At 40.2% G+C, this 13957-nt stretch overlaps 1 protein-coding gene across 3 annotated transcripts in view; it reads right to left on the bottom strand.

Annotated features, from left to right (window-relative positions):
• The window catches only part of PLXNC1 (plexin C1), a 74568-nt gene that overhangs the window by 40710 nt on the left and 19901 nt on the right, over positions 1 to 13957 (bottom strand). For all 3 annotated transcript variants that reach the window (XM_040062857.2, XM_058420168.1, XM_040062856.2), the window contains exons 6-14: positions 13709 to 13853; positions 10319 to 10388; positions 8866 to 8941; positions 8692 to 8745; positions 4113 to 4252; positions 2916 to 3095; positions 1625 to 1712; positions 516 to 722; positions 213 to 404 (exon numbers count right to left, since the gene is read on the bottom strand). In XM_040062857.2, the coding sequence (XP_039918791.1) occupies positions 213 to 404; positions 516 to 722; positions 1625 to 1712; positions 2916 to 3095; positions 4113 to 4252; positions 8692 to 8745; positions 8866 to 8941; positions 10319 to 10388; positions 13709 to 13853 (1152 nt within the window). The remainder of the gene's footprint in view (positions 1 to 212; positions 405 to 515; positions 723 to 1624; positions 1713 to 2915; positions 3096 to 4112; positions 4253 to 8691; positions 8746 to 8865; positions 8942 to 10318; positions 10389 to 13708; positions 13854 to 13957) is intronic.

Genomic DNA, 13957 nt, shown 5'->3' with positions numbered 1-13957 from the left:
TCGGACTGCAAAGCTTACCTCTGACTCCACCCCACTAAACAGACGGAAAATTAATTCAGTTCTGCCAGTGGTACCTAAGCTAGGCAGGCATGCTTAGATATGAGGAAGAAAACTGTACTACAAGTACCATGAGAGCATTAATGATACATTTTACTACACCTGTATAAACATTCAAACACTGCTGAATTGAAACAAAAGGGAATTCTACTTACAAAAACTTTCACTGTGGAAAAGTCAATCTTATCAGTTCCTTCCCTTTTGAATTTGCACAGTATGGTGCTACGGTCTGGCTTTTTGGTAATATTTTGGACACTGAACCATATCTTTTTGGTCTGTGCACCAGTCGTATATGACAGATAAACCTCTACCTCAGTTTTAGAAATATTCAAGTTATCATTTTCTTTCTAGAGGGAAAAAATTGAAGACAATGATCAGTCACTAAATACAGTAAGAAAAAAATTATCTCCAAGCATTATTTTAAATTAGGTACTGTAGTTTATTATTTTGAAACTTACATATATTTTTAATTCCAGATCAGGATCCAGTTCAGTGTGCAGCTGGTAGTTAATGAACACCGGGTCTGGGTGATAGTGTAATTTGACACATGGTATAAAGGTAGTATCCACTTTTAACATCATATCAACAATTTTACCCTCTGTTGCATGACTCAGGCTTGGTGTTAAATAATGATACTCAGATGCATTTCCAGGACACCTAGAGACCTAGAAATGCAACAACAAAGTATTAACAATCATTAAATACTCAACGGTGGGTTCAATTACAAACAGAGGCACTCAAACTCATTTTAATGTCTTCCTGACTTCACACAGATACCTGCTAAACCTTTTCCCTGAGATCAGGGCTGCATGCAGAGCACTTGGAAAAATTTCTGTGTTGAGCCTATGTCTACCTTTACGTGCATTTGTCAGACACTCTGCACGCTGCTTTAAGGCTGATTGCTCACTGCTAAAGTAAGCAGGTATTTCCTGCAACGAGACAGGAATTGTGACTATGAATTTTCCTTCTTTCCCCTCAATGCAGGTGACAAGAGAAGAGTAAGACAAGCTCTCCAGCACTCCTAGGCATTTTCTCTTTCTAACTTAACTCCTGAAATAGGGGGTTGCTACAGTCATTGTAGCATTGGGTCATTGTTTACTCCATTGGGTGACACTGCTGTGTTCTGGTCTCTGTGCTGCCAGGGTCAACAAAGTGCTTGGCTCCTCACAACCTCGGAGAAAGGATTTTGTCCCAACATCAGCTCCAGCCTGCTGCCCCTCACTGAGGCAGTGGCACCATTCAGGCTTTCAGCACAGAGCCAGAGAGAAGTATAGCACCCCATCCTCCAACACACCCATATGTGGAGACTAGGGAGACTCAAAAAGAACAGATTTGGAGCAAGTCCCTAGACCATAAAAAAAAAATCTCAGGGCATTATGCAGGAGAGCAACTTATATGTATTTGTGATTCCGTCCTAAGAATGTGTATAACTGTAATCCTTTAAGTGGTCATATTTATTTCAGCAGGGTGACTGACATGCCCCTGCAAGTAGTTGGAAATTATTAGGAACAAAACCTAACACATCAAGAGACCTCTATTTGGTATTATAAAGGAGATTCAGACTTACTGTGAGGTTCGATCTCTGGTCATCTGAAATAATCACACTGTCTACCACATTAAAATTTCTACCAGTTGTAGTAATTTTGCGACCACCACTGCAAAAACCAAAGCAAAACAAAAACAAACATGGGGAGAAAGGATGGTTAATATTATCTGTTTTCCTGCAGACATGTCCTGAATTAAGATTTCAGTTGCGCATTTTGCTTTGGTAGCAGACAACATAATGAAGTCAAACTGCAGAACAAGATAATTTGAGCTATATAGTGTACTTTCACTCTTTCCTCATAATGCAATGGCAAATACCTTTGCTACCCCAAAACCACATGACTTGATTACATACACACATACACTCCTTTTCAAGGACTCTCCATCTTTTTTTCTATTTATGCAGCCAAAGAACTAGACCATGATTTAATATTCTCTCTTGAAGAAAGATCATCATGGTGTTTCAATGTCCCAGCACAGACCTGCCTGTGCTTAATTCTTGCCTTCTTCCGGACAAACCCATCATGCCAGGCACCTCACCAGAAATACTCTCAGTGGTGTTCAGACTATCTGTCTCAGCACACAATGGTGCTTGTGTCTGAGGGCTCTGGCTCATAATCTCTGCTGTACAGAGCTGGAGTGGCTTAAGGTATTAATTTTCAGCTGCCTGAGCTGCCTCTCACCTGGAGATGAGGGCATGCATCCTGGTGGCTCAGCTGCTGCAGACACCAGCCCAACCCATTACCTCAAAAACTGTGAAAGCAGGGACAGGTGGAAAGCTGTGCCAGGGAATATCTTTAAAACCACCCTGTAAGTCTTTCGCCAGATCTGTGAGTCTCCCACAGAACACAGCAAAAGCTTGAAAAGGAGTCTTTTGGCTTTAGGCAATCATATTGTAAAGCAAGTCTGTGTACATCAGTGCAATGATGATTATTTTCACTTCACTTCCAATCTATTGTTACTTTATACTGTTTCACAGATGAAGGCTATACTAGCATCAAGAAATCAAAGTTCATTTCAGTTAGAATTTATGCATGCTATCCATATTTTGGGTTCAGGTTTAGCAGGAATAGACTACTTTTGACTTGTATAAAGGAGACCTGAGGTGGGCAGAAGAAGTCAACAGAATCCATCTTGCAGCTACTATGACCCTATCTGTTTAATCACTTCACAGGCTTGAATTCATCCAACACAACAGGTTACAGCAATCTTCCAAGCTTGCTTCAGCTGCAGTCTGGCCAAGGAAGAAGGCTCATATTGGCTCAGTGCAATTACATTTGAATAAATACATAAGTACAGAAAGACAAGCTTACCTGATCCAGGAGGTATTTGGTGTAATTCTAGAGCATGATGGCAGCGAAACATAATGCAGGGTCATTGGTGGTGAACATTTTTTCCCATCAGCCTGGATACATATACTCTTAGCCTCTTTACGTGTTGGTGGAAGAGCAAATGTCATTTGTGTATCATTTAGCACATTTCTAACTTTAATGCTGGAGAAGAAAGAAAACAAACACTGAAACACAGATGCCACTCATTGGTGTTACTACACAAAGCCTATAGACTACAGTAATTGATAAGGAGAAAAGAGAACTGAATCTCTGTCTGAGCTGCCAGATGGAGGTGGAAAGAGAGAGCAGGGAGTTGAAGAGACAAAGTAGGGCATCTTTTGAATGAAACTGCTATGTGATACAATAATCACAGAAAACAGTATAGATAATAAGCCCTGGGATGAGGCTATGTAACGTAATGTGTGATTTTGCTGGTTACTGTGTACTTCTCCATGCTACCAGCATGGTCTATGAGCTAGTGAAGAATGAGAATCTTAATTTTCCTTTCCTTTTTTTTTTTCTCTCTTTCCTCCTGTTTTTTCATACCTTCCTCTTTCTCTCTATTTCCTGTCTTACCCTCCTTCTCTCCTTTTTTTTTCTGGTCCCCTGAAAATTCATGGTTGAAGCAAAAATTGAACACTACCTTTTCAAGTGCTAGCTATGTAAAATGGGCTTCCTAATCACAGGCAGCCATTGCAGCTGCACCTGAAAATAAGTGATTCAGAATAACACTGCCTAATTATCTAGGGTTTACACTGTGTGATCATCAAAAGGGAAAATTTGAGCTGTTGTGGCATGGTGTCTGTGCTTTACAAGCAGAATCCCAGAATATATGAGGAATATTTTGAAGGAGAGGAGATACAAACAAAAGCTGAGGTTTTCCTGTGACCTTACTTCTTGGTGCCTGCTAGAAGGCACAGAGAGCCACAGATACAAAACTGTCCTACCGCTATTGAAAGAACTGATAGACCATCCATCCTTTGTGTTGTACTCAAACACCAAATTCATTTCCATCTTTTGGTAATTTCAGGTGGGAGTATAACTAAAGGAGTGCAGAGCATCCCCTGCTCTGCTGAGGAGAGGTACATGACAACTATTAGCACAACCCTATTGCTAGAGCAAAATGGATATCATTTTCACCATGCAAAGTAAATAGTGTTACTTTTTGGTTTAACTCACACATCTGGTTTACAGCCAGTAATTCCAGTCAGTATCAGTTTTATGCCTGATGCACGTGTAAAGTTTTCTCCTTTGACTGTTATTTCACTTTTGCCTAATGTAGAAATCCACAAAGGTTCAATGGATTGAATGCTGATATGCTATTAAGAAAGAAAGCAGAACAAGATCTGGTTATGAAAAGGCTGGGCAGATAAGCAACAGTTGTAAAAACAATCACCACTCAGGAATGCAGATTTTGTGGCACAGGGATACATTTTTATTAATAATTTCAAATCCTGTTAAACTTAATCCTGGCATGTACTGTCAATCACAACTTCATTACAAGCCAACTGTTTTTACCTACGTATTTTATATTTCAGTTTATCTCATAACAAAGTTGCCCAAAGGAATCACAGTCTGACATGCTGGAAGGTAGGTAGCATAAAAACCCAGCTTGAAATGATACATTTCATGTGACCCCTGAAGAACGAAAAAACAAGGCAAGACAAAACCCACGATGCTGTCACTATGAGAAATCAGATGAACAAATGAAGGCATCTTCCATGACCTGAAAAGGGGAAGCAGGGTCAAATCCTTGAATGAAAATTCGAGAAAGCGTCCCAGAATTAGCTTTACTAGAAAGTCTTTACAAAGTCATACATAGAACTAAAGGTACAGCTGCAGGGGAGTCTTTGGGTATCTCCTTTTACACTAAGAAGTTCTCCTGCATTTAAAAATAACCCTAGCTTGTTCTGATGTTGTCACAGTCTTACAGAAAAACTGTGCTTTTCTTTGTCTATATTTACTTAGTCTAACTTACTAACACTACTGAGCAAGATGAGATATTTTTTTTCCCTACTGTATTCACTTCATACTTTTGATGGCATCTCATGTTTAATCAGTTTTGCTGCTTCCCCAGTTTTACAATCACACAGATGGTTTCATCTCTGTCTATCTTTCAGACAACAAATTGAAACATTAAAAAAAAAACCAAAAACGGGAAAATACACATGTAAAACCACAAACTGTTTGGGACCTTCCCAGGCAAACGAGTTTTAGCTTAACTTTAGACTGCCTGTACTAGTAGTTTAAATTGAGTTTTTAGAGCACTGTGATTATTCTGATTTTTGCTGTGCACCTGTGGACACATTCACTGGGCAGTTGACTCTTCCTGATCCTGTTAAGGGTGCTGGTGCAGAGCTTCTAGGAAAGTCCATACCACAGGTTTTTCTCACCATTAATCATTTCATGAACCCAAACCAGCACTAATAAGGATTTTGGGTTGGTAGCCTGAGGCGACCATCAGGGTCATAACACTTTAACCATCTCAAAAAGGCCCTGGCACATTGTCTCCACATGCTACCATGGTTCACTGAATGCTGGAGCACTCCAGAGCAAATGAGGGATCTGTCACCACTGATTGAAAGCTGCAATTTGTTTCTTAGGAAAAGGCCAGAGAGTGCAAAGGCTGGGGCCAGAGGGCCTGCAAAAGGGCCTCCAAGATGACCTCTCATATGGGTAATAGAGGAAGGCAAAGGAAATCCCTCACAAGTAGCCTGAGGGGGAAAATTCACTCCCATGATGATTTGGAAATCAATTTAATCCTCTGAGACAGGACAACTGAAGCAGAAATCTAAGAGATCAAAGCCAGCAAACCACTATTGCTTTTCTTCACCTGCATCCTGTCCTGCTTGTGTCCAACCTCCAGTGCACCAAGGACAATCAATATCCTCACACAAACCCAGAAGCCGAATACCACACAAAGGAGGAAAACACTGCTTTGGGTTCTCATTGGTAAGCACCAGGGAGCCCTGAAACACCAGAATACCACAGTACCACACAAACACATGGAGATCCCTCAGACTGCATCAGGGCTGTGAAGCCTGGTGAGGGAAATGCCAGGCATCCATTGCTCAGAGGTGCAGCAGGATGCTGTGGTGCTTCAGGGCTCCCACTGGTCTCTTTGCCAGGTACCACACACCACAGGGTGCTTCAGATTACCTGCCTTGCTTCTTTTCTTACATCATGAAGAAATCATGGAAAGAATTGTTCACTCGGAAGGTTTCAGTCCCCTCTGAAACCATGCCTTCCCTGAGGCTGCACAGCACAGACTCCCTCACGGCATCCTGCCTTGGCCTCACGGAGTCAGTGCAGTCACAGCACTGAGGCAAGATGACCGCAGCTACTCAAGAGTCCAATTCCCACCCAGCTTAACCGCCTTAATCTGCAATGCTTGCCTCGGCAGCAAAAAACCCCAATAATTTCCTCACTGCAAGCAGGAAGGACCTCATGCCCTCGCTGGGGCCTGCAGTGCTCATTTCCCCAGTGTCAGGCAGCCACTGACCTTCCAGTTGCTTCATGGCAGGGGGAGCAATGCCCAGTGGCAAGATGGGCCACAACAGAGAGGCAAAAGAATATTTATAAAAATCACTAGTTGTGAGGCATGTGATGGAAGTGTAAACATGCAAAGGGACATACAGTAAGTGTGCTCCAGGTCCTCAGGTAATGCAAAACAGCACAGCTCTGTCAGCTTCAATAGAGTTCCACATTTCTGAGCTGCAGCCTCCTCCCCCTCCCCTGGACAGCCTAACAGTTCCCTGGGGCTGTGTGAACTGTGGCAGCCACATCCTCAGCGGTGTGGTTAGCATGGCTGCAGGTTTCAGAGAGGTATCTGGCAGCAGCCCAGGTTAAGCAGTGTCTGCCACCCCGGGCAGTCCCTGTCTAGCACAGCCTCTCCTGCATTGCTAACACATGGCCTCGAAGAACTGGATTGGGGAACTGGCCCATACGAAAAATAACCTGCTGAAAGATAATGGTTATTTCCAGCCAAATCAGTTCCAGCCAAGTGTACTCAATCCAACCATTCCAGCTGCTGCTCTGGCAGGAGAGGGGGAAGGTGCATGCACAGAAACCAGCAGCTGGAGTCAGGAGGAGGGCTGGGGCTGGCACTGAAAAAAAGTATATTAATCTAAATGCTCAGCTGGGTTTGTGGGAAGACACAAATCCTCTTTTTCCATTCTCCAGTATGTTCTCCTTAAAGCACAAGCAGTCAAAGTAGAGCAGGATTTCAAATGTAATTTCAAGCTCTCTGAATGGATCAATCACTTTTAAATAAACATCTGCCTTTGCACTGCCTCTGGTGCTTTCACTGCCTTGTCCATCACTGTCTTTCCAAGATAAGGCATGTGGAAGAAAGTCATCTCCCAGGCAATTCTAACTATTTACCAATGTCAAATTAATGCACTTGGAAGCAGAGCAAAAATTTCCTCTGTTCTTTCACAAGACATAATGCTTTAAATGCAGATCAAATCCAGAATATTAATGCTCAGAAGCACACGTATTACAATCCCACACGTCTCTGTAAAAAACAAGATGTATTTTCTGATTTTGTTTAAGAAACATTAGCTGAGCAGCTGAATTTAAGAGGTCCTTGTCTTGAGAGGTAAAAGTTGGGTAGTTCTAATGAAACACTTTGAGATAAGAACACAGTCACTATTTATAACAACTCACAGAAAAGCAGAAACCAAAAAGTGTAGGCAACATATCTCTATGTACTTACTTATCAGTCAATTCTCTCTCCACTACTCATTTCTTTCCTAGCACCTGAGTATCATAAGCAACCACTGATAAAAAGATGATTCAGTTTTATGAAAAAATAAAAGCATTTTGGTTCCATAAAGAATGAAGGGATAACCTCGTGGTTAGAGAGCTGACCTAGGATCAGAAGGTTAAAGGGCTGGCCTATGAGACAAATCATTTAGACTGTGCATACCCATACAGTCTATATGAATTCTGCAGAGAATTCAGTAACCAGATTCAGCAGGTACTTTGGCAGCACTAGTGACACTTCTTCCTTCCCAGTGATCCAGCTTGTGTGGATCCATCTCCAGTTTTGTCTACAGCCTGGAAATAAGGAAAATTTTTCTGAAAGTGTGAACTAGAGATTTACTAACACCCATGGATTTCAGTTCCTGGACTCATCCTCTAGCCACTTCTCTGTTATGAAGAAACTGGGTGGCACATCCTGTCCTTCCTTCTGCTCCCCTGGCAGCTATGTTTCAGGAGAAGCTGTGATCTGGCTGCATAAAATGAGGAAGAGGTTTGAGACTCTGAAGCCTAGTTTCCCAGAGTTGTCTGTGACAGCAGAACGCAAACATGCTTTTAAGTCTAGTTAAGATATTAAGCCTGAAATGTCCTCTTTTGTTGTTGTTGTTGTTTCAGTTGTTGTTCAGCTCACGTGTTCCAGCCCTCAGCATGCTGGCTCCTGCTGCAGAGTGCATATACAGCATACAGGGACTTTGGCATTTAAAGCAATAAAGCAATGTTGTAAACAGTGCATCTAGAGGTAGGCACATGACAATTGCAGTGGTTCACTGTCTCAATGCCTGCAACTTAAACACAAGTTTTTGCTGGTACCTTTTAACACCAACAGAGCACTAAGAAAAAATAGTATCAATCCAAATTTTGCATTACCTTCCTTTGAAAATTACTGTCTCCTCATCCATATCTCTATTTTTTCTGCAAGGCCCTCTCATTTTAAACAAATTTCTATCCCAACCCAGAGAGCCTTAATAATACTGATCTTAAAATGCTAACTGACCTCTGTTTTCTGCACAGTGGTGATCCCCTTGGAAGCAGTTGCATTGCAATCATCCTGGAAAAAAATAAGCATTTCTCCATGTCAGGATAAAAAAGATATGGATTGCTGCTCAGATGTAAAAAATACAAGGAAAAGGCACCATAGGGGATTCCAGTTTTCTCCAACAAACTTCACCTGGCAGGTGGTGACAGGAGAGACACGTATCCATTCACAGCTGGCACACTCACCCTTGTGTATACAACGTGAGCAGCTGGTAACACAGAAACAGAGTTTTTGTAAGACACAGGAACTCAATCTAGATTCAGTCATGAATGTGAAATTTCAAGTGACAGAAAAAAGCATAAACCCAAGAGAACAACCAAGCAAACATGTAATGGAATGGGTAGAAGTTCGTTTACCCTCCAAGCCTATTGTTCTGCTGTACTTATTCTGAGAAGAAATTTAGTATGAAATACAATCCGTATTGAGATGCTGAGAGTCCTTAAAAAAATTCAAAAAAAGCAGGAAGCAGAGAAAACACTTTGGGTTACATTTTACTGTGATTTCCTCCAGTACATGAGTGGCCAGGTAGTACTTTTTAACCATAAAGGGGCAGAAAACCATCACTGATTTTTTTTTTCCAGCTTGTCTGAACCTCTGTTCCATGTGTGTAGTGCTAGAAAATACTGCCAGTTTGCTATTGCCTTCATCTGCCAAAAAATATGCCTGTTGGGAGACTAGTTTGCCCCTATCTTGCTTTCCAATGCTTCTATCAATATGGAAGAGAGCCAAGAGCAGCACAGTCCCTCTCCAAACATGCTCTGATTTAGAGAAAGAGCTCCTTCCCCATGTTCTTCCAGGGACAGGGAAGTGATGTGCCACTTCCCAAAAAGCAAGAGTTTTAATTTATCCCAGGTGCTTATGAATTAGCCTTTTTGCATAGAGGAGGAGCACTCTGAATGGGAACACTGTAGTTACCTACAGCATATATTAGCCAGATCTTTCTAAATATTAACAACCACCTATCATAAAGTGTTAGGCCATGTACTGGGCATGAATGCTTCCTCTGCCAGCTCTTGACAAAGAGTCTGAAAAATAATATGTAAAGAAGAATAGGTATTCATTATTCCTATTAGCAGATTAGATGTTACTTTCTGGTTTAATTCTATTCATGTTACCTATGGACTATATTTAAATTGCATCTGCGTCTAATTTAAAACAGCTTCACAAAGTGATTTTAAAGAATCTCTTGATTTCTCTAATCTAGGCCTTAAACTGAGTACCAGGGGCCCACCTTTTACCCAAGGACAAAAAGAATTTTAATGTCATTGTGACATCCTTTATTATCTCTTCGGCACTTGACATAAATTCAGTCATTGCAATGAGTCTCCTACAGTTAGTTTCCACAGTCCCATTAAATAAGAAAGTAATCAGAAGAAGTAGCTTTTTAAGGACAAAAAAAAAAAAAAAAAAGAGAGAAGGAGGAGGAAGTGGGCCAAGAAAACAGATCTGACTATCTTTAGTGACATGTAGTTCCTTGATAAATACAAAAAAAAAAAAAAAAAAAGGAATAATGAATGACTTTAGTCACTTTCCCACACACACATATCAACCCCACAATGAACTTCAACAAGAATCAGGCTCTTACTTTTTCAACTGAAATGTTTGTGTGATATTCCAAGAGCTTGAGGACAGTGATGCTTCGAGAACTAGACAATCTGGAAAAATGCACATGTTAGGTATATGCTGGATATTACAAGAAATAACTGTTTAAAAATAATTTGAATTGAAAACTCAAAGTAGCTGCTCTGTACTTGGCATGCACCTTCTCTCACACATTCACTCACAGTTTTGACGACAAAAATAACCAGATTTTGTCCTTCCACAGCACTCTTCAGCTGAGTTATGCCAATGCTTTATACACACATATTAATTAAGCTTGATGCCATCACCACACGACAAATAAAAGTAATGTTATTGTCAGGATATAGATAAGGAAATGCTACTGTGAAGCAGGGATATAAAATCATCTCTCAAAAATCACACAGTGACATATACTGTGGTATAACCAGACCCTGAATTCAAGTCTTTTAACACAACAGACTGTTCTAATGCAAGAGACCCCACCATACCATACTTCTCTCTCTCTTTCTGTCTCACGGACTTGGTTTCAGAGTCTCCTTTTGTAATCTATGCAGTAGCAATTTTCATCCTATTTAAATCTTTTATGATTGCATGAGTCAATTTGCCATTATTTCAGCTAGCAATTACTATACCAACAATTCACTGGCAGCTGTGGTATGAAAGAGTATCTTCTCTTATGAGCAGAATACCACATCGAACAGTAGAATTAGAGATATACCACTTAAGCCATAGTTTCTTTCATCTGTGTGCCTGCAGATGTGTAGTCTGTGAAATGAATGGCTGCCTGAGATCAAATGAAATCCATGTTTGCAGACTTTTCTGATTTCTCTATGATAGAAAGTAGCTAGCTTTTCAATCCAGAAAAGTTATACAGATTTTAAGTGTATCTATCTTGCAAGGGTAGAGAAACCTTCGTCTTTATCACAGGCTGGCTTGTTCAGATGAAAGCCAGCTTTGGCTACATTGACATTGTTAATGTAGGTATCTCCTACCTCCACATGGCAGCACAGCACTTGGCTGCTCACTGCAAAGCTCATCTGAACCACTTGCTAGAAATAGCCCGAGGGACCACTCACATGTTCAAACACCTTACTAAATGAATGGCAGATTTGGACTTTAATTGCATTTTTATGCTTAAAGATGTGTGTGAGTATGGACAGACATTCTGAAATCCTTCAATCAAACACCTATTTGCATCTCCAAAAATCTAGTTATCAGCAGAAATCTGACATGTTGACACACAATTACCTAAATCACTTGCCAAAATCAATACATGAAGTGTCTGAAGCCATGAACTACAGAAAAAGTAAAATACTCTGATTATTCTACTAGGAGTAGTAAGCAAAAGTAAGGCATTTAGCTCCTTCTGGCAGAGATTGTATATTCTTTTAAGCTTGTATAAATACTTTAAAAACAACACTGTCAAATATGCTTTCCTGATCCTGTCTATGTAGAAATTAATGGAACCTATTATTTTCTGCATGGTCTGGGCTGATCTTTCAAAATGCATTAGACTGCACTGAGTAGCAGATATTTTCAAAATGGCTTTTTCAGGAAATGATACCTAAAGGAGTTTTGCAAGTGCATCCTCTTGTGAAACTGAGGTCACTTTACAGGAGATACCACAAATAGTCCACCACAAATGTTACTTCACACTTGAGTTATCCACTAAGACATCTCAGCTCATAGGAGCACGTGATGGCACACTGCCAAAGGGCTCATTTTTGGCACAAAGCACAGGCAAGGTGAGCTGGCTTCCATAACAACTGTTCTCTGAAAACCTGCTAATGGAATTAACAGAAAGCTTTTGTCTGTGAAGACAGAGAACCAAACTACATAGTCCATAATTACAAGAAACATGGCTTTTGGGACTGGTTCAATAAAGGACATTTCCCTCCTAAAAATTCACTAATAGTGTTTACTAAAGACAGCTTAATAGATCAAAATACTCATGGATATCACTCCAGCTGTCACCTTCTAGTGATAGTCTTTCCTTCTCAATTCCCAATGCTGGACAGGAACTTGACACATTTCTGTGATGCTGGAAGAGTTTTTCCCAACCAGCCTCCTGAGATCCAAATATTCCAAAGAACCTTCTTCAGGGGCAAGGGTCTCTGAGACAGAGAGAGCTCTTTGTAGCATTGAGCTCTTCAGAGCAACAGGTCCTTGAAAATACTTGGTAACATTTCATTCCTCTTCCCACACCAAGGTTTTGTAAGAGAATCAGATTCACGCACAGTATTCCACGTCCTTTGGGCTATATTATTAAGGAAGAGATAGAGGCAAGGCATTTGTCTGAATTTTCTGTTTCCTCTTCAAGACACTTAAGAACATGTGGGAATCCTTGTGTTTGCCATCTGTTTCTTAGTTCAGATTAAAACTCTCTTTTGCATTCTAACATAAGCAATTTTAAGAAGACCAATCTCTGTTCAAAAAGCTTTGTTCTTCTATACAGACTCTTGAAGAAATGCAAGGGGGACGTTGCCCTACTATTAGTCAAGTAAGACTCCACTGTGAAGGATTATGGTCTGATCCTTGAGACCAAAGCCTAAAGAACAGCTCAAAAGTCTAGACATTCAATAATTTACCACCTCATTCTAAAACTGGTAGCTGTCCTTTAGATACACAAATCAGATCACAAGCATTGTGCCTCCAATACAAACTGCTCAGGTATCTTACTCTGAGAACCATTGGTAAACAAAGTAGTGTAAGAATTATTGCAAAATGATTCAACCAGTAATTCAGAAGGATTAATGAAATCAAGTCAAATGGATTTACCCACCAAACTGCTCCTGAACCTTCTGCTTTTCTGCTAATCCTCTACATTGCACAATAACTTTCTCATAGTGTCTAAGGTTGAAACAGTCAATTTAATGATAAGATTTTTATTGTAGACATTCATAATTAGATTCTCCTCTTATTTATGCTACTATAGTTTCTTGCAAAAACAATTTCTGTTTGCAGATTAGAGTCAAGATGGGTTAATTTGTCAAGGCAAAGCACTAGATCAACGTTACTTCCATTGCTCCAACCAGCTTGATTATTATTGCATTTATCTTAATTTTCCTTAGACACTTATTAATGACACAATGTCAATAAATATTCTAATGCTAAAGCACTGCACTGCCACAGGGTCAACTGAAGAAGCTGCTCCCAGCCACAGGGCAATATGTGTTATTACTTCTACAAAGGATGCCATATTAACAAAACTTAATCACCAAGAACACTGTGAGTATATTCAAATCACTCAACAAAATACGAATTATTTTCCTTCAATGACATTTAATAAAAAGCATTACATACTTTCACACTCACTAGGCCTGTATTTATGCAGTACTCCCCAGTATTAAAGGACAATGAATAAGCATAAAACACATGTAATAGTAAAACATACCATTATCAGTTATCGTCAGAGTGGTTAGATTGCAGAAACAGGATGAATTCTTCAGCACTACATTTTCATAAAATATTTCAACAGCTGTTACAATTTTTATCATACAGAAAGTAAGGATTCTGCTTACATTTGCAGTCACAACAACCTATAAAACAATAAAACAAGAATACAAGAGGGGGGATTTTGTTATACTTGCTAAGTCATCACCTTGTCTTTACAGAAAATGACAAACTATGAAATGCACAAAAT

The sequence above is a fragment of the Hirundo rustica genome, chromosome 4, assembly GCF_015227805.2.
Source record: "Hirundo rustica isolate bHirRus1 chromosome 4, bHirRus1.pri.v3, whole genome shotgun sequence".
In the NCBI taxonomy this organism is placed as follows: Eukaryota; Metazoa; Chordata; class Aves; order Passeriformes; family Hirundinidae; genus Hirundo; species Hirundo rustica.
The sequence above is the reverse complement of the archived record's forward strand: the minus strand, read 5'-3'. Positions and strand labels throughout refer to the sequence as shown.